Source organism: Myiozetetes cayanensis, unplaced genomic scaffold (assembly GCF_022539395.1).
Source record: "Myiozetetes cayanensis isolate MyiCay16 unplaced genomic scaffold, myiCay2020 scf48, whole genome shotgun sequence".
Classification (NCBI taxonomy): Eukaryota; Metazoa; Chordata; class Aves; order Passeriformes; family Tyrannidae; genus Myiozetetes; species Myiozetetes cayanensis.
The window spans coordinates 431,067-450,172 of NW_026087720.1; the positions used below are offsets into that span (position 1 = coordinate 431,067).

The 19,106-nt window shown below is 68.9% G+C and overlaps 3 protein-coding genes across 3 annotated transcripts; all 3 read right to left on the bottom strand.

Annotated features, from left to right (window-relative positions):
- Window positions 1-139: 139 nt before the first annotated feature.
- LOC126648295 (cytochrome c1, heme protein, mitochondrial) lies at window positions 140-5,006 on the bottom strand. Its single transcript, XM_050331083.1, has 7 exons — window positions 4,875-5,006; window positions 3,892-4,091; window positions 3,099-3,225; window positions 1,724-1,881; window positions 740-894; window positions 573-673; window positions 140-495 (listed from the first exon to the last, which is right to left on the bottom strand). Exons 1-7 carry the CDS (start codon window positions 4,992-4,994, stop codon window positions 391-393), a joined length of 966 nt encoding a protein of 321 aa, XP_050187040.1. The 5' UTR covers window positions 4,995-5,006; the 3' UTR covers window positions 140-390.
- Window positions 5,007-6,282: 1,276 nt separating this feature from the next.
- On the bottom strand, window positions 6,283-15,413 carry GPAA1 (glycosylphosphatidylinositol anchor attachment 1). Its single transcript, XM_050331106.1, is given in 21 exon segments — window positions 6,283-6,666; window positions 7,278-7,445; window positions 8,098-8,291; window positions 8,821-8,841; window positions 8,843-8,893; window positions 9,779-9,932; window positions 10,600-10,659; window positions 10,661-10,693; window positions 10,695-10,786; window positions 11,365-11,561; window positions 12,197-12,298; window positions 12,766-12,827; window positions 12,829-12,908; window positions 13,302-13,413; window positions 14,512-14,530; window positions 14,591-14,625; window positions 14,627-14,695; window positions 14,697-14,723; window positions 14,725-14,739; window positions 15,341-15,392; window positions 15,395-15,413. Coding segments are annotated over 21 exon segments (1,806 nt in total). The 3' UTR covers window positions 6,283-6,422.
- Window positions 15,414-16,460: 1,047 nt separating this feature from the next.
- On the bottom strand, window positions 16,461-19,029 carry EXOSC4 (exosome component 4). The gene is made up of 3 exons (XM_050331090.1): window positions 18,765-19,029; window positions 18,132-18,344; window positions 16,461-17,379 (listed from the first exon to the last, which is right to left on the bottom strand). Exons 1-3 carry the CDS (start codon window positions 18,933-18,935, stop codon window positions 17,008-17,010), a joined length of 756 nt encoding a protein of 251 aa, XP_050187047.1. The 5' UTR covers window positions 18,936-19,029; the 3' UTR covers window positions 16,461-17,007.
- Window positions 19,030-19,106: the final 77 nt, after the last annotated feature.

The following is a 19,106-nucleotide window of genomic DNA, read 5'->3' on the forward strand; positions in this document are numbered from 1 at the left end:
GGCACAACTCAGCCCTCCACCCAACCTGCCCTTGGCACAGCCAAACCCTTTCCATGGGTGCAGCTGGCCCCACACCCTGGAATCATCCTGCCCCAAATCCAGTCCCACCCCACAGACACATCCAGCCTCACACTCCGTGTTTCCCGTGGAACCCCGAGCCTTTATTCCCGTGCCTGGAGCCCCCCTGGGGGCCAAGGCCCGGCTTAAATACGCGGTGGGGGCGGGGACTCCCCACCGCCCCTCCCTGGGGGGCCGACAAACCATCCCCCTCCTCTTCACAGGGGGAAGGGGGGCCCCCACCCCCCTGTGCAAGGGGCTGGCAGACCGAGGGGGGGGCCCCCTGCCCCCTGTCTGGGGGGGCTGATGGACAGGGGACCCCCCCAGGGCCCCCTACTTGGGGGGCCGATAGACCATCTTCCTGCTCTTGAGCACCGACCACTTGTGCCGCTTCATGTAGTACAGCAGGGGGATGAGCATCCCCGAGATCATCAGCATCTAGGGGGCAGCGGTCAGGGGGGGCACTGGGGAGCCCGGGGACCCCCTGACACCCCTGCCAGAGCCCCCCGACCCACCTTGAGCCCCATGCGCTTGCGGTGGTCGTGCTCGGGCTCGGCCGCCCAGCGCAGGAAGGTGCACACGTCCTTGGCGATCTGGGACATGGTGGCGGGGGTCCCTGAGGGCACGGGAGAGTCAGCACCCCACAGACCCGGGACTCCCCAGCCCCCTGAGCCCCCCGTACCGTCATCGAACTCGAGCACCTCGTCGTAGATGGCGGGCCATCCTGATGGCCTGGCCCGGGAAGTAGGGTTGTAGTGCAGCCCCTCCTCAGAGAGACCCCGCGGGGGGTCACAGTACCCCGTCAGCAGCGAGAACACGTAATCCTCCCCACCGTGCCTGCGGGGACGGGGGCACAGAGGAATGGGGGCAGTGAGGGAATGGGGGGCAGAGAGGAATGGGGGGCAGAGAGGGAATGGGGGGCAGAGAGGAATGGGGGCAGAGAGGAATGGGGGCAGTGCAGGAGCAGAGAGGTCAGTGTGGGAATGAGGGATCAGTGCGGGAAGGGGACAACAGGTTGGGAATGGAACAACAGGTTGGAAATGGGATCCCCTCTCCTCTCCCCTCCCCTCCATGGAGACCCCAAGCCCCACGTGCACCTGGAACCCCCCAAACCCCTAAGTCTCCCCAAACCCCTTGGGCACCCCCGAAGCCCGACCCCCTGACCGGGACCCCCCCACCTTCTGAGGGGATCCCCAACCCTGTGGCCCCAAAACCCTGGGGACCCCAACCCCCTAAGGACCTCCCAGACCTGGCACTGATGACGTAGCTAAGACTGGGAGGCAAGGCCTGCTGTGTGACCCCACCTCCGTCCCCAGTGACCCCAGGACCCCCAAAGCCCCCACCTGGCACTGACGATGTAGCTGAGGTCGGGGGCAGGGCCCTGTTGTGTGATCCCCCAGGACTCCTCCCAAAGCCCCCACCTGGCATTGACGATGTAGCTGAGGTCGGGGGCAGGGGCCTGCTGTGTGACTCCTCTATCCCCAGTGACCCCCATCCCCAGTGACCCCCCAGGACTCCCTCCCAAGCCCCCACCTGGCACTGACGATGTAGCTGAGGTCCGGGGCAGGACCCCATTGTGTGACTCCCTATCCCCAGTGACCCCCCCATCCCCAGTGACCGCCCCCCACCGTCCCCAGTGACCCCCAGGACCCCCCAAAGCCCTGACCTGGCATTGACGATGTAGCTGAGGTCGGGGGGCAGGGCCCCGTTGTTGGCCGCCCGGGCAGCCTCGGGGTTGGGGTAGGGCCGAGGGAAGTAGTCGGAGATCTTGCCAGGCCGCATGAACATCTCCCCGTTCTCGTCCGGCCCATCCTGCACCTCCACCTGGGCACGGGGACACAGCTGAGCCAGCCCACCAGGGCTGAGCAAGCCCACCGCGGCTCCAGGGGCAGCAGGGCTGGTACCAGGACCACGGGGACGGCACAACGGGGCACCGGGAATGGCAGTGAGGGGACACCGGGAATGGCAGCGAGGGGACACCGGGAACGGCAGCGAGGGGACACTGGGAACGGCAGCGAGGGGACATGGGACACCAGGATGGGGATATGGGACACTGGGACAGCAGGATGGGGACACTGGGAATGGCAGTGTGGGGACAGGGGACACCAGGATGGGGACATGGGACACAGAAATAACACTGTGGGGACAAGGGACACAGGAACGGCAGGGTGGGGAGACGGGACACTGGGATGGCAGCATGGGGACATGGGACACCAGGATGGGATACTGGGACACTGGGACAGCAGTGTGGGGACACTGGGAATGGCAGTGTGGGGACAAGGGACACTGGGATGGCAGGGTGGGGACATGGGACACCAGGATGGGGACATGGGACACTGGGACAGCAGTGTGGGGACACTGGAACGGCAGAGTGGGGACACGGGACACTGGGAATGGCAGGATGGGGACATGGGACACTAGGAATGGCAGTGTAAAGATATGGGACACTGGGAATGGCAGGATGGGGACATGGGACACTGGGAATAGCAGTGTGAGAACAGAGGACACTGGGAATGACAGGATGGGGCACAGGACACTGGGAATGGCAGTGTGGGGACACAGGACACTGGTGGGGATGGCAGGATGGTGGCAGGAGGACACCAGGAACGCCCAGAAAAGGGCAATGGGACATGAAGACAACGGCCCTGCAGGGGACAGCAGGACAGGAGGGATGGGGCACCAGGATGGTGGCACTGGGGACAGCAGGACAGCGGTGATGGGGCACCAGGATGGTGGCACTGGGGACAGTAGGACAGCGGTGCCGGGGTACCAGGGGTGGCCCACACGGGCTGTGGGACACCAGGCATGGCAGGGCAGTGGCACCAGGGCACAGGGACAGCAGAACGCTCAGTGGGACACCAGTCAGAGCAGGACAAGGCCACCAGGGATGGCAGGAGAGTGGCACCAGGACACTGGGGCAGTGGGACACTTGGCACGGCAGGAGAGGGCAGTGTGACCCCAGGGGGGGGACAGTGTGACCCCGGGGCGGACAGTGTGACCCCAGGGGGGGTCCTGTCCCCTAGGGGGGTCGGGGGTCTCACCTCCTCAGCCAGAGCCTTGGCCTCGGCCTCGGTGTGGGTGACCCCGATGAGGTTCCTGAAGGCCACGTACTCCAGGCTGTGACAGGCCGAGCACACCTGGCGGTACACCTGGAACCCCCTGCACAGGCTGGGGGCACAGGGGGGGTCAGAACACCCCCCAAAACACCCCCCCTACACCTGGAACCCCCTGCACAGGCTGGGGGGGCCACAGGGGGGGTCAGAACACTCCCCAAAACACCCCCAAAACACCCCCCCTACACCTGGAACCCCCTGCGCAGGCTGGGGGCACAGGGGGGGTCAGAACACCCCCAAAACACCCCCCCTACACCTGAAACCCCCTGCACAGGCTGGGGGCACAGGGGGGGTCAGAACACCCCCAAACACCCCCAAAACATCCCCCTACACCTGGAACCCCTGCGCAGGCTGGGGGCACAGGGGGGGTCAGAACACCCCCCAAAACACCCCCCAGAACACCCCCCCTACACCTGGAACCCCCTGCACACACCATGGGGACAGGGGGGCTCAGGGACCCCCAAACCCCCCCAGAACACCTGGTGGGGTGCCTGGAACCCCCTCCAGCCACTGCAGAGCAGGTTCGGGACTTGGGGGGGGGGGGCTGGAAGCTGCAGCCCCCCAGGAACACTCCAGAGACCCCCAGGCCCGCCCCCCATACCCGGCGTGGTCCAGGGCCTGCAGGACCCCGTGCCCCCAGGACCCCCCTGCCCCCATACCTGGCGTGGTCCAGGGCCTGCAGGACCCCGTGCCCCCCAGAACCCCCTCCGTGCCCCCATACCTGGCGTGGTCCAGGGCCTGCAGGGGCCCCCCGTGGCTCCAGGGGAAGGCCGGGGGTGCAGCCCAGCTCCCCGCACTGAGGGGCCCCCCAGCGACAGGGCCAGGGTCAGGGACCCCCGCTGCTGCTGCCAGGACCCCCAGAGCAGCCAGAGCCCGCCGGGAACGGCCCCCGGAGCCGGGGGGGGCGGAGGACACGGACACCTGGGGGACACGGGGGTCAGGGGACACGGGGTCAGGGGGACACGGGGGTCAGGAGGACACGGGGACACCTGGGGGGACACGGGGTCAGGGGCACAGGGACAGCGGGGGCACCGAGAGGGCACTGAGGGGACGCCGGGCGGGGAGGGCACCGGGAGTTCGGAACAGGGAAGAGTGGGCAGGGCTGGAGCGAACCCGCCGGGCACGGGCGGGACAGCGGGCAAGGGACCCCGGGCAGGGGCACCGGGACACGAGACGGGGGAGAACCGCGCAAAGATGGGCGACACTGCGGGCCGGAGACAGCACGGGGAGGGACCGGGGACCGGAGGGGGGCTGGGAACACCGGGCGGGGCTGGGGACACCGGGAAAGAACCGGTGGCACCGGGGAGGGACCGGGGACCCGGAGTGGGCCTGGGAACACCGGGGACGAACCGGGGGCACTGGGTGGGGCTGAGGACATCGACATCAAGGAGGGACCGGGGACACCGGGCGGGGCTGGGGACACCGGGAAAGAACCGGGGACACCGGGAGAGACCGGGGAGGGACCGGGGACCCGGAGTGGGGCTGGGGACACCGGGAAAGAACCGGGGACACCGAGGAGGGACTGGGGACACCGGGCGGGGCTGGAGGACACCGGGGAGGGCGGGAAGGGAAGCAGAAGCCCCGCGGAGCAAAGCGGGACCCCCGGGCGGACCCGAGGGGGGGGTCCCCGCGGTCCCTGAGGGGGGGGCTCCCCCTCCCCGCCCCCGTGACCTTCCCGCAGCGCCCGGCGCGGGGGGCACTCACGGCGCTCGGGACGGCGGCGGGGCGGCCCCGCGGCAGCAGCAGCGGCGGGCGGGGGGTCGGGCCCGGCGCCCGGAGCCGCCGCAGCCCCGGCAGGCCCCGCAGGCCCCGCAGCGCCGCCATCGCCGAGGTCGAGGGGACGCGCCGCACCGACCGGAACTGACGTAACGAGGAGTGACGTCACGGGAGACACGTGACACGCAGGGAATCTCTGTTTATTGCGGCGCCCCCTGGCGGGCCGGAGGACCGAGACAGACGCCCAACGAGGGCCACGCCCCCTCCGCAGGCCCCGCCCCCCCGGGGGGTCCCAACAGAGTCCCCCAAGCACCGGTCTGGGGTCCCGGCCCTGGAGGGGATCGGGGACGTCACCCCAGGAAACCCCGCCCCCCCACGGGGTCCCAACAGACCCCCCCAAACCCCCGGTTTGGGGTCCTGGTCCCAGGAGAGGAAGGGGCAGGGATGTCACCCCGGGAGTGCCTCCCAGGGGTCCCATCAGACACCCTGAACCCCCAGTCTGGGTGGGCACAGGGGTGTCCTCACCCCAGTCAGGGGTCCCAAGAAACTCCCCTGCACCCTCAGTTTGGGGTCTTCAACCAAGGGATTAACAGGGGTGTCCTTAACCCCCTGAGGGTCCCGACACAGCCCCAAAGCCTCAGCTGGGGCTCTCAGTCCTGGGGGGGCTGGAACAGCCCTGACCCCTCAGCGGTGCCATCACACCCCCAAACCTCCAGTTTGGGGTCCCAGCCTTGGTAGGGGCACAGGGTTGTCCTCAATGCCCTGGGGGTTCCAACAGACCCCCCCAAACCCCCCATTTTGGGGTCCCGGTGCCAAAGGGATGAAGGGATGTGCCCACGCCCCAGGGGTCCCAACTGACCCCCCCAAGCCCCCCAGCCTGGGGCTGGGCTGGGGTCTCAGCTGTGGGGGGAGCACAGGGACATCACTCCAGGCAGCACCTCGGGGGTTGGGGGGGATCTGGGGGTCCTTAGGGGGGCTGCAGGGTTTGGGGTCTGTCAGGGGTCTGTCCATGGGGCTGTCCAGAGGTGTCTCCGTTTGGGGTCCCACTGTGGGTCTGTCCATGTGTCCGTGGGTCTGTCCATCCATCCCTGGGTCTGTCTGTGTGTCCGTGGGTCTGTCCATCCATCCGTGGGTCTGTCCATGTGTCCGTGGGTCTGTCCATCCATCCCTGGGTCTGTCTGTGTGTCCGTGGGTCTGTCCATCCATCCGTGGGTCTGTCCCTGTGTCCATGGGTCTGTCGGTGTGTCCGTGGGTCTGTCCATCCTTCCGTGGGTCTGTCCATGTGTCTGTGGGTCTGTCCATCCATCCCTGGGTCTGTCCATGTGTCCGTGGGTCTGTCCATCCATCCCTGGGTCTGTCCATGTGTCCGTGGGTCTGTCCATCCATTTGTGGGTCTGTCCATCCATCCGTGGGTCTGTCCATCCATTTGTGGGTCTGTCCATGTGTCCGTGGGTCTGTCCCTGTGTCCGTGGGTCTGTCTGTCCGTGTGTCCATACATCCATGCATGGATCTGTCCTTGTGTCCACCCCGCGCCCCTCACTTCCAGAAGAGCACGTTCCAGAGCAGCAGCCAGCAGGGATAGGCCCCCAGGGCGAGCAGGGGGCTCAGGAAGGCCCCGTGCAGGTGGTCCTGCAGCAGCCCCTGGCCCAGGACCCCCAGGAAGCGCTGCCAGGCCTCCCCCAGCCCCGCCGGCGCCTCCAGCAGCTCCCGCTCCAGCAGCACCGCCAGGAACAGGGACACCCCCGGCGACGTCAGCACCAGCAGCACGGCCTGGGGCAGCCTGCAATGAGGGGAGGGGGGTCAGGGACCAACCAGGGACCACCCAGGGCACCCAGAGATCACCCAGAGCCCCCCAGGAACATGGACACCCCCAGCGACGTCAGCACCAGCAGCACGGCCTGGGGCAGCCTGCAATGAGGGGAGGGGGGTCAGGGACCACCCAGAGACCACCCAAGGACACCCAGAGACCCTCAGGGCACCCAGAGCCCCCCAGGAACATGGACACCCCCAGCGACGTCAGCACCAGCAGCACGGCCTGGGGCAGCCTGCAATGAGGGGAGGGGGGTCAGAGACCACCCAGGGACCACCCAGAGACCCCAGGAACAGGGACACCCCCGGGGACGCCAGCACCAGCAGCACGGCCTAGGGTAGCCTGAAACTCATTGGGGGGGTCAGGGACCACCCAGGGACCACCCAGGGACCTCCAGGGCACCCAGAGCCCCCCAGGAACAGGGACACCCCTGGGGATGCCAGCACCAGCAGCACGGCCTGGGGCAGCCTGCACTGAGGGGAGGGGGGTTCAGTCAGGGACCACCCAGGGACACCAAGAGCTCCCCACGTCCCCACACACAGGGGGAGACCCCAGGCCCCTCCCCTGTGCCCCCCCCTCACCTGTGCCCCGAGGGCGTGACGGCGGCCGCGGGGGGCACGAGGGTGACCCCCAGCAGGAAGCCCAGGGAGAAGTTGAGCAGGGCCAGGCAGGTGAGCAGCAGGGCCAGGGCCAGCAGGGCCAGCAGCTTGAGGGACATCCAGCCCCGCTGGCCCCCCCCGGACAGGGCTCTGGGGGCAACAAACGGGGGCTCAGAGCCCTGAGAGACCCCCCCCCACCATGCCAGGGACAGCCCCCCGTGCCACCCAGGGCACCCCCAGCGGCTTGAGGGACATGCAGACCCCCCAGAGCCTCCCCAGGGCTCCCCAAACCCCCTGTGCCAGTGGGTGCTGGGGGCAGGATCAGCCTGGACCCTTCAGGGACCCCCAAACCCCTCGTACCGGTGTGTGCAGTGGGGCAGGGCCATCCCAGATCCCACCAGGACTCCACAAACACCCCATATGGTGTGTGCAGTGGGGCAGGGTCATCCCAGATCCCCCCAGGACCCCCATACCGGTGTGTGCAGTGGGGCAGGGCCATCCCAGATCCCCCCAGGACCCCACAAACACCCCATACGTGTGCGTAGAGCGGGGTAGGGCCATTCCAGCCCCTCCCAGCCCCCCTTAGGGACCCCCAAACCCCCGTACCGGTGCATGGAGTGGGGCAGAGCCATCCCAGATCCCCCCAGGACCCCACAAACACCCCATATGTGAGCGTGGAGCGGGGCAGGGCCATTCCAGCCCCTCCCAGACCCCCTTAGGGACCTCCAGGACGCCCGTACTGGTGTGTGGAGTGGGGCAGAGCCATCCCAGACCCCCCCAGGACCCCACAAACCCCCCGTACCGGTGCGTGGAGTGGGGCAGGGCCATCCCAGCCACGTAGATGCCGATCAGGGCCAGCACCACGGCCTCGGCCTCGCCCACGGGGAAGTGCTGGGTGGCCACGCGCTGCCCCCGCACCGGCAGCAGGTACAGGGCGGCCCCCGCGCCCCCCGACACCGCCACGGGGGGCACCAGCGACAGCAGCCCCCCCCGTGCCTGGGGGACACGGGGTCAGGAGGGGGGCACTGCGGTGACAGCGGGGCACTGGGGAGGAGGGGCACTGGGGGTCGGGGAGGGGGTCCCAGGGGTGAGAACAGGGGTCCCAGGGGTTGGGAGGGGGTCCCAGGGGTGAGAACAGGGGTCCCAGGGGTGAGAACAGGGGTCCCAGGAGCCGGTGTGGGGGGGCCCTGGGAACGAGCTTGAGGGTCCCAAGGGTCAGGACAGGGGGCTCTGGGTCGGGGTGGGGCACAGGGACGAGGAGGGGATTCCAGGGGTCAGGGTGGAGGAGGCCCTGGGGACGAGGATGGGGGTCCCAATGGCAGGGTGGGAAGCTCTGGGGTGAGATCAGGGGTCCCAGGGGTGAGAACAGGGGGTCTCAGGAGTTGGGGGGGAGATGCCCTGGGGATGAGGTTGGGGGTCCCAGGGGTCAGGGCAGGGGGTCCCATAGGGGATGGGGGGTCCCATAGGGGATGGGGGGTCCCAGGGGTCAGGATGAGGGTCTCAGGGGAGTTTGGGGTCTCCTCACCTCCCCGGGGGGGGGTTCCCCTCCCCTCAGCCCCTCCCTCGCTCCGGCTCAGCCGCATCCACAGGTCCAGGGCGTGGGGGGGAGTCAAGGAAAGGGCCGGGACATTGGACACCCCCAGACCCCCCTTTGGACCCCCAACTTACCCCCTTCTCGTCCCCCAGTTGCCCCCTTGCCTCAACCCCACCCCCATCCCCAGCTCCCAAATCCCCCAATTCCCTCTTTTCCCCTCAGTTCTCCCTTCCTGGCCCCCAAACCCCCCTTTCCCCCCCCAGTTCCCCCTTCTCCCTTCCCAACCCTCCCCAATTCCCCCAGTCCCCCTCTTTTCCCCTCAGTTCCTTCCCCAGGACCCCTCCCCAGGATATCCTGAGCCCCAAGGCCAGCCTGTAGGACCCCCCAGAACCCCTCAGGACCCTCCCCAGGATATCCTGAGCCCCAGGGCCGGCCTGTAGGAACCCCCAGGACCCCTCCCCAGGATATCCTAAGCACCAGCACGAGCAGGATGAGGCCCCCAGGACCCCCCTCCCAGGATATCCTGAGCACCAGCACGAGCAGGATGAGCTCCCCAGGACCCCCCAGAACCCCCCCAGGACACTCCCCAGGATATCCTGAGCCCCAGGGCCGGCCTGTAGGACCCCTCAGAACCCCCCCCGGATATCCTGAGCACCAGTACGAGCAGGATGAGCTCCCCAGGACCCCCCAGGACCTCCCCCAGGATATCCCGAGCCCCAGTACGAGCAGGATGAGCCCCCCAGGCCCCTCCCCAGGATATCCTGAGCACCAGCACGAGCAGGATGAGCCCCAGGGCGGGCACGTAGGATCCCCAGGACCCCCAGGACCTCCCCAGGATATCCTGAGCCCCAGTACGAGCAGGATGAGCCCCCAGACCCCCAGGACCCCCCCAGGATATCCTGAGCACCAGCACGAGCAGGATGAGCCCCCCAGGACCCCCCCAGGATATCCTGAGCACCAGCACGAGCAGGATGAGCCCCAGGGCGGGCATGTAGGAGCCGATGGAGACGAAGCGGGCCAGGGAGGGCAGCAGGTACAGGAAGTAGGACTGGTGCAGCCGCTCCAGAAGGTTGTTCAGCTTCCGGAACATTCCCTCCAGGGTCCTGCCAACGGCACCAGTGGGGGGGGGTCAGGGGAGACACCCCAGCATCCCCCACCCCAGGGAAAGAGCCCTGGGAACCCCCTGTCCCGGGGAGAGACCCCCCCAGTGTCCCCCCAGCCCAGGGAGGAACCCAGAGCTGCTCCAGGACGTTGTTCAGCTTCTGGAACGTTCCCTGTGGGGTCCTGGGAATGGGGCAGAGAGACCCCTGCAGTGCCCATCTTGGGGAGAGACCCCCCCCAGGCATCCCCCAGGACCACCCAAGCCCCCCAGGACCCCAGAGCCTCCTGCCCGGTGCAGTCAGGTCAGGCTTGGGCTGCCCCTCCAGACTCCCAGGATCTGCAGGGACTCCCCCTGGAGACACCCTCGGGACCCTCCCAGAGCCCCCCCAAGGTCTCCAGGACCCCCAGACACCCACAGGACCCCCAGGCCCCCAGCCCACCTGCCCAGCGCCCCAGGTCGAACTTGTGCTGCCTGAAGCTGTTGATCCCACGAGGTCAGGGACACCCTAAGACCCCCCAGAGCCCCCAGGACCCCCAGGCCCCCAGACCCCCCAGCCCACCTGCCCAGCGCCCCCAGGTCGAACTTGTGCTGCCTGAAGCTGTTGATCCCACAGGGTCAGGGACACCCCAAGACCCCACCCCCAGACCCCCCAGACCCCCCCAGCCCACCTGCCCAGCGCCCCCAGGTCGAACTTGTGCTGCCTGAAGCTGTTGATCCCGCGCAGGTCAGGGCCTCCACTGGAAGCGCAGGAAGAGCCCGTGGGCCCCCAGGCCTCCCAGCCTGGCCCAGCACCATCAGCCCCAGGGTCTGCAGGCTCTGCCCGTACCCCGGCCCTGAGGGACCCTCCGGGGGCAGCTGGGAGACACAGCAGAGAGGGAAGGGGGGTCACCCGGCAGCCCCCACCCTGGGGAGGGACAGCACAGGGACCCCCACCCCAGGGAGAGACCCCCCACAACCCCAAACCCCAAGGAGAGGACCTCCATCATAACCATGAGAGACACTCCATCACAACCCCCCACCCCAAGGAGAGACTCCCCAGTATCCCTCTGTCCTTGGGAGCCCCCAGCACCCCCTGGCCCAGGGATACCCCTCAGTGTCCCCCCACCCCAAAGGGAGCCCCCGGTGTCCCCCAGTACTCCTCACCCCAAAGGGAGCCCCCGGTGTCCCCCCAGTAGCCCCCACCCCTGCAGAGGCATTCCCAGCGTCACCCCAAGGGACCCCCTCTGCTCCCCCCACAACCCCAGAGTGCCCTCGAGCCCCAGGGGAACCTCCAGCCCTCCCAGAAGGACCCCCTGATTCCCCTGTGCCCTCCCAGCGCCCCCAACGCCTCCCCTTACCCTGCAGGGTGCAGAGCAGCCCCTTTTTGTGGCAGAAGGCTCCCCCAGCACCCCAACGCCCCAGAGAGGGTCCCCCCGGCCCCCCCCAGGTCCCACCTTGCCCTGCAGGGTGCAGAGCAGCCCGTTCTTCTGGCAGAAGGAGTGGAAGAGGTTGAGCAGGTCCAGGTTGGGCAGCTGCCCGTTCAGCCCCTCCACGGCCACGTCCACGCTGGTCACCACGTCCGTGCTCAGCTCCAGGGCCACCGCGGCCTGGATGGCCCCTGCCCGGCCCGGGGTGCCCCCCGACTGCACAGCTGGGGGGGAGACCCCCATCACAGCCCCCACAGCGCCCACGGGACCCCCACGGGACCCCCCGGACACAGAACCCCTGAGGGACCCCCGTGTCCCTGCTGAACTCCAGCCACAGCCCCCTGGATGGCTCCTGTCCCCTCCCAGTGCTCCCAGTGCCACTAGTCAGGGTCACATCGTGGTCCCCTCACCCTCCCAGTGCCTCCCAGTGTCACCAGTCAGGGTCACATCGTGGTACCCTCACCCTCCCAGTGCTCCCAGTGCTTCCAGTGCCACCAGTCAGGGTCACATCATGGTGCCCCCTCACCCTCCCAGTGCTCCCAGTCTCACCAGCCAGGGTCACATCATGGTACCCTCACCCTCCCAGTCCCTCCCAGTGCTCCCAGTCTCACCAGTCAGGTTCACATCGTGGTACCCTCACCCTCCCAGTCTCACCAGTCAGGTTCACATCGTGGTACCCTCACCCTCCCAGTCCCTCCCACTACTCCCAGTCCCTCCCAGTGCTCCCAGTCTCACCAGTCAGGTTCACATCGTGGTACCCTCACCCTCCCAGTCTCACCAGTCAGGTCTCACATCGTGGTACCTCACCCTCCCAGTCCCTCCCACTACTCCCAGTCCCTCCCAGTGCTCTCAGTCTCACCAGTCAGGTTCACATCGTGGTAGGCCTCCAGCCAGGCCTCGGTGCCCACCAGGTCGTGCTCAGTCACCAGGAAAATGATGTCCTTGGCCCAGTAGATCTGGCCTGGGGGCAACTGGGCTGCTGAGCTTGTACTGGGACAGCCCCAGTGCAGCCCAGCCCAGTCCCAGCCCAGTCTCTGCCCAGTGCTGGCCCCCCCAGAACCCCAGGGTCCCCCAGGTGCCCTCCACTCCCAGCCCTCACATTCCCCCTGGGCAGGGACCACCAGGGCACAGGGACCCCTCAGCTCCTCAGGGACCCCCAGGGTGCCCCCCAGGCCCTGGTGCCCCCCAGCATTCCCAGGGATCCCCCAGCATTCCCAGGAATCCCCCAACTCCCCAGGACCCCAGCTCCCCAGGATGCCCTCAGCCCTGGTGACCCCCAGCATTCCCAGGGACCCCCCAGCTCCCCCAGGGACCTCCCAGCATTCCCAGGGATCCCCCAGCATTCCCAGGGGCTCAAAGCATCCCAGGGGATCTCTGTCCCTCAGGTGCCCCCAGGGACCCCCATGCCCCCGGGTGCCCCGTGCCCACCTCTGAAGTACCCAGCCAGGGCGAGCAGCAGCCCCACGGCCTGGTTGTTCTTGGTGCCCTCGGGAGGGCACTGAGCAGCACCAGGCCTCGGTGCTGGCGGCGCGGGCGCGCAGGATCCTGTACACGTTGGTGCCCCGCACCAGCTGAGGGCACAGGGGTCAGGGGGCAGCCTCGAGGACACCCTGGCCCGGGGACTCCCAGCACCCCAGGGACCCCCGGCCCTCAGCTGGCTCCCCTCGCTGCAGACGCCTCCCAGCCCCTCAGGTGTCCCCTCAGCCCCAGGTACCCCCAGTCCCCGACCAGCACGGCCCCATCACCCCAGGGACCCCATCACCCCAGGAGACCCCATCACCCCAGGGACCCCAGCCCCAGGGGACCCCCGTGCCAGGTGATCACCAGCCCCTCAGAGAACCCCCAGCACGGCCAAGGAACCCCATCACCTCAGGGCCTCCCACGCTGCAGGGACTCCCCATCAGCTCAGGGCCCCCCATCAGCTCAGGAGCCCCCCCAGGTGCCCCCCAGGTGCCCCCACTGACGTATCTCTCGTGAGCCTCGTCGGGGAAGGGCAGAGTCCTGGAGAAGGGCTGCCGGTGCACCTCCAGCCCCAGCGACCACATCGTCTGCTCCAGCCACGCCACCGGCAGCCCCCTGCCCGGGGGGGACACACTGAGGTCAGGGACAGGCCTGGGACAGCCCCAGGGACAGCCCTCCAACCCCCAGGGACACCCCCAACCCCCAGGGACACCCCCAACCCCCAGGGACAGCCCCCAACCCCCAGGACACCTCCAACTCCCAGGGACAGCCCAACCCCAGGGACAGCCTCCCAACCCCCAGGGACAGCCTCCCAACCCCCAGGGACAGCCCAAACCCCAGGGACATCCCAAACCCCCAGGGACAGCCCTCAACCCCCAGGGACAGCCCCCAACCCCCAGGGACAGCCTCAACCCCTAGGGACAGCCCAAACCCCAGGGACAGCCCTAACCCCCAGGGACAGCCCAAACCCCAGGGACAGCCCCCAACCCCCAGGGACAGCCTCAACGCCCAGGACACCCCCAACCCCCAGGGACAGCCTCCCAACCCCAAGGACAGCCCCTGCCTGGGGGACACTCTGCACTCAGGGACAGCCCCAGGGACAGCCCCCAATCCCCAGGACACCCCCAACCCCAGAGACACCCCCAAGCCCCAGGGACACCCCCAATCCCCAGGACAGCCCCAACCCCAGGGACAGCCCCAACCCCAGGGACAGCCTCCTGCCTGGGGAGACACACTGGGGTCAGGGACAGGCCTGGGACAGCCCCAGGGACAGCCCTCCAACCCCCAGGGACACCCCCAACCCCCAGGGACAGCCCCCAACCCCCAGGACAGCCCCCAACCCCCAGGGACAGCCCCTGCCCGGGGGTCACATCATGGTACCCTCACCCTGGGGTCCAGAGCCTCCTGAGGGCACCCGGAGGGCAGCGGGAGATGGGGAGGTGGGCAAGGGGGCAGTGGGGAAGGGCTCAGGAGAGCAGGAAAGGGCTGGGGGTGGTCTACAGTCGTTCCCCCCAGATCCCCAAGCACAGCCCCTCATGGAGCCCCCGGTCCCCTCTCACCTTTCCTCCTGTGCCCCTGGTGCGGGTGCAGCCCCAGCCCCCTGCTCTCCTCCTGTGCCCCGAGTCGCGGGGCCAGCCCCCATTCCCCGCCACCCCGCCTCTGCGGTGCCCCCGAGTCGCGGGCGAGCCCCCAGCCCTCCCATCCCCCGCTCACCCCGCTCTCTTGCGGTGCCCCCGAAGTCGCGGCGAGCCCCCAGCCCTCCCATCCCCCGCCACCCCGCTCTCTTGCGGTGCCCCGAAGTCGCGGGCGAGCGCCAGGCGCGGCGGCCAGGTCGGAGCCCTCCTCCACCATGGTGGAGCCCATGGCGTTCTCCGACAGGTACGTGCAGGGGGCCAGGGGGCAGCAGCAAGAACCAGCACAGCCCCCAGGTAGCTCAGCACACTGCGGGGGACACAGAGGGTCACGGGGGATCCTGAGACCTCCTGAGCCCCCAAACCTCCCCAGACACCCCAGAGCTCCTGAGCTCTCAAACCCCGACAGGTCCACGGGAGGGCCAGGAACAGCACCCCCAGGTAGCTCAGCACACTGCGGGCGGGAGATAGAGGGTCGGGGATTCCAAACCCCCGAGCCCCAAACCTCCCAGACACCCCAAAACATCCCCGAGCTCCCAGCCCCCACGCGGCTCAGCACACCGCGGGGAGCCCTCAAAACTCCTCCGGCCCCACCTCAGGCTCGCCAGAGCGGGAGGCACCCCAGGCCCCCAAAGCCCTCCCAGCCTCCCCGAAGCCCCCGCTCACCAGAGGGGCGTGTTGAGACCCCAGGCCCCCAAAGCCCTCCCAGCCTCCCGAAGCCCCCCACTCACCAGAGGGGCGTGTTGAGCCCTGCCCCTCCCAAAGCCCTCCCAGCCCTCCCGAAGCCCCCTGCTCACCAGAGGGGCGTGTTGAAGCCCCTGCCCCTCCCAAAGCCCCCCGCTCACCAGAGGGGCGTGTTGAGCCCCTGGGCCCCCAAAGCCCTCCCAGCCCCTCCCGAAGCCCCCACTCACCAGAGGGGCGTGTTGAGCCGCAGCACTAGCCAGGCCAGGGCCCGCCGGCACTGGGGTCCGACAGCAGCCCCATGGGGGGTCTGAGAGGCTTCGGGGGCCTGGAGGGGGACAGGGGTCCACTGGCATGAGGGGGAACGGGGTGCGCATCTCCCGGCCCGCGATGCTCCCGCCCCGCCGCCACAGCCCCTGCAGCCCCCTCCCACCCCACTCAGGAACCCCCTGACCGCTCCCTGGACCCCACAAGCCCCCTCCTTCCCCACCCCTGGCCCAGTACCCACCCCACAGAGCCCCCTCACCCACAGAGCCTCCTTCCCTACACACCCTGGCCCAGTACACCCACAGAGCCCCCTCCCTTCCCTACACACCCCTGGCCCAGTACCCACCCCACGGAACCCCTCCCCACCCCCAAGAGCCCCCTCCCTTCCCTACACCCCTCAGAGCCCCCTCCCCCACACACCCTGGCCCAGTACCCACCACAGAGCCCCTCCCCACCCCACAGAGCCTCCTTCCCCACACCCCTGGCCCAGTACCGACCCCAGAGCCCCCTCCACCACAGCGCCCCCGAGGCCCAGGCCTTGCCCCACCACCCCATGGCCTTATCCCACGTTTCCCCCGCACCCCACGGGCCCACACTGGCCCGTCCCTGCTCCCCGGCCCGTCTCTGACACCCCAAACCCCGCCAGGACCCCCAAAACCCCAAAATCCCCCCAAAACCCCCCAAAATCCCCCCAACCTGGGGGAGCGCGGCCCGGCCAGGCCGCTCAATCGCTGCCGGAGCAACGGCACAGGGCGGGGGGCGGAGCGCGGAGACATCGATCGAGCGAGCGGCACCGCCCCGCGTCCGCAGGGGGCGCCAGGGAGCGGGGCGGGGCAAAGGGAAAGGGGCGTGGCAAAGAGAAAGGGGCGGGGCAAAGGGAAAGGGGTGTGGTAAAGAGAAAGGGGCGGGGCAAATGCAGTAATAGGGGCAGAAAGGATTTGGGGTGGCGAAGCAGAGTTTAAACGGGGGAACAAAGGGGAAATGTGAGGGAGGTCAAGGGAGGGATAATGGGGGTAGGAGGGGGATAAAGAGAGGGTAAGGTCCCACAAAGGGGTGGGACAGAGGACATGACATGCACTCACATGTGACACACACCAGAGTTTATTGCCACAGTGACAGCGCCCTCGGCCCCCCTGCCCCCATCAGCCACTCGGCCAGGGTGGGGTCCTGCTGCCAGAGCCAGGGGTCAGTTGGTCACACCGTGTCCCCAGGGGTCAGTTGGTCACACTGTGTCCCCAGGGGTCAGTTGGCAGCACGGGGTCCTTGTACTTGTGTCCACGGGGTCAGTTGGCCATGGCAGTGTCCCAGGGGTCAGTCGGTCACTGTGATGTCCCCAGGGGTCAGTCAGCCACGGCACTGCGCTGTTGCCCATGTGCCCCCACTGCTGGTGTCCCTGCTGGTCACTCTGCCACGGCGATGTCCCCAGGGCTGGCCACTGCCAAGGTGGTGTTGCAGGGTCGGTCACTCATCCCTGGTGGTGTCCCCAGAGTCAATCACTCATCCCTGGTGTTGTCCCCAGGGTTGGTCACTCATCCCTGGTGGTGTCCCAGTGTCCTGGGGGTGTCCCTGGGGTCAGTCACGCAGCCACAGCGCTGTCCTGGCGGTGTCCCCACGTGTCCCTGGGCGCTGGTCACTCTGCCAGGGCCGTGTCCCTCCTCAGCCTGTCCCTGACCACGGTGTCCAGCACGGCGTGGAGCCCCTGGCAGGCGTGCTGGGCCATGTCCAGCACGGGCTGGAGCCGCTCCTGGTGCAGGCAGGCGCTCAGCTGGCACAGGGCCAGGTGGCCCGAGGCGGGCAGCGTGGCCACCACGAGCCTCGGCCCCCCGGCCGCCTCCTCGGCCGCGCTCAGGTCGGCCAGGGCCAGGGGGGGCCCCGCGGGGGGCTCGGCCAGCCCGGCGGACCCGGCCACCACCGCCCCCCGCATGGGCACCCCCGCGTCCAGCAGCGCCAGCCCCGCCGCGCTCACGCTGGCACCCAGCTCGCCCCCGTCCGCCTGCAGCACCTGGGGAGGAAAACAGGGGTCAGGGCACCCCAAAACACACCCAGACACACCCCTGGCTCGCCCTCGTCCGCCTACAGCACCTGGGGAGGGAAACAGAGTCAGGGCATCCCAAAACACACCCCCAGCTCACCCCCGTCCGCCTGCAGCACCTGGGGAGAGAAACAGGGTCAGGGCACCCCAAAACACACCCAGAAACACACCCAGACACACCCCCAGCTCGCCCCTGTCCGCCTGCAGCACCTGGGGAGGGAAACGGGGTCAGGGCACCCCAAAACACACCCAGATGCACCCCAGCTCACCCCCGTCTGCCTGCAGCACCTGGGGAGGGAAACAGGGTCAGGGCACCCCAAAACACACCCAGACATATCCCCCAGCTCTCCTGCAGCACCTGGGCAGGGGGAAACGGGCTCAGGGCACCCATAAAAACACAGCCAGAGCCTGAGGGACCATCGGGATCTAACGGGACCAACACAGACCCTGAGGGACCCCCAGGATCTACTGAAAACCCTCCCAGGGCCCGAGAGACCCCAAGGACCTCCCAGGGCTCCCCCTACAACAGCCCTGGGACCCCCCCGGGGTCTCGTCCTGGCACCTGAAGCCTCACAGTCTCCCCACTGGGACCCTCCCCCAGAACCCCTCACCCCCAGAGTCTCCTCCTAGGACCCCCCAACATGTTCCCCATTGGGACCCCCACAGGACATTCCGAACCCCTGACCTGTCCCCAGCCCCTCCCCCAGAGCCCCCGGCCGCACCTGGACGTGCACGTCGATCTGGGAGCGGGGGTACAGGTGGGTGAGCACGGCCCCCTCCAGGACCCCCCTGAGCAGCAGCGCCCGCTCCCCCGACCTGCGGTCCCCCTGGGGGGGTCTCCGGCGCCGCTCCCCGCCCCCCGCGAACGGCGCCGAGCTGCAGCGGCAGCTCAGCAGGGCACGGTCAGGGGGGGCCTTGGCCCGGGACCCTCGGACCTGGGGGGGCAGAAACGGGGGGTCAGAGAGCTGGGGGCATTTTGGGACCCTAGAGTTTGGAGGGGGCAGAAAGGGGGTCAGAGAGCGGGGGCATTTTGGGACCCCAGAGTTGGGAGGGACAGAAACAGGGGGTTAGAGAGTGGGGGCATTTTGGGACCCCAAAGTTGGGAGGGGGCAGAAAGGGGGTCAGGGGGGGCACATTGGAACCCCAGAGCTGGGAGGGGACAGAAACGGGGGGTCAGAGAGTTGGGGGGCCATATCGGGACCCCAAAGCTGGGGGTCACCATTCCCGAGGGCAGAGGGGGTGGAGGGTCAGGGAGGATGCGGGGGCATCGGAAAGGCCCCGGGGGGGCTCTCAGTGCCCCGAGGGATCGGGGACACGCGTGGGGGGTCCCGCAGCGCCGGGGGGGTCCCGCTCACCTCGTGCGGGCCGTACACGGCCGCCAGGACCTTGGTGTTGCCCTGCTCCAGGTAGGCCGAGCCGTCCGCCCGCGCCAGCACCCCCAGCCGGGCCCGCACCTTGCGCAGCTCGTCCGGGCGGCGCCCGTCGGCCCGAAAGCCCGCGTCCGACACCAGCTCCAGCCCCGCCATACCGGCAGCGATCCTGGGCCGATCCCGGGGCCGATCCCGGACCGATCCCACGTGGGCCCGGACCACAACTCCCGGCGTGCCCCGCGCGCCGCCCGCCAACGGGCGGCCACGCCCCCAGTGGCGCAATTCCCGCAGAGGCCACGCCCCTCTAGCTGAGACCACGCCCTCTCC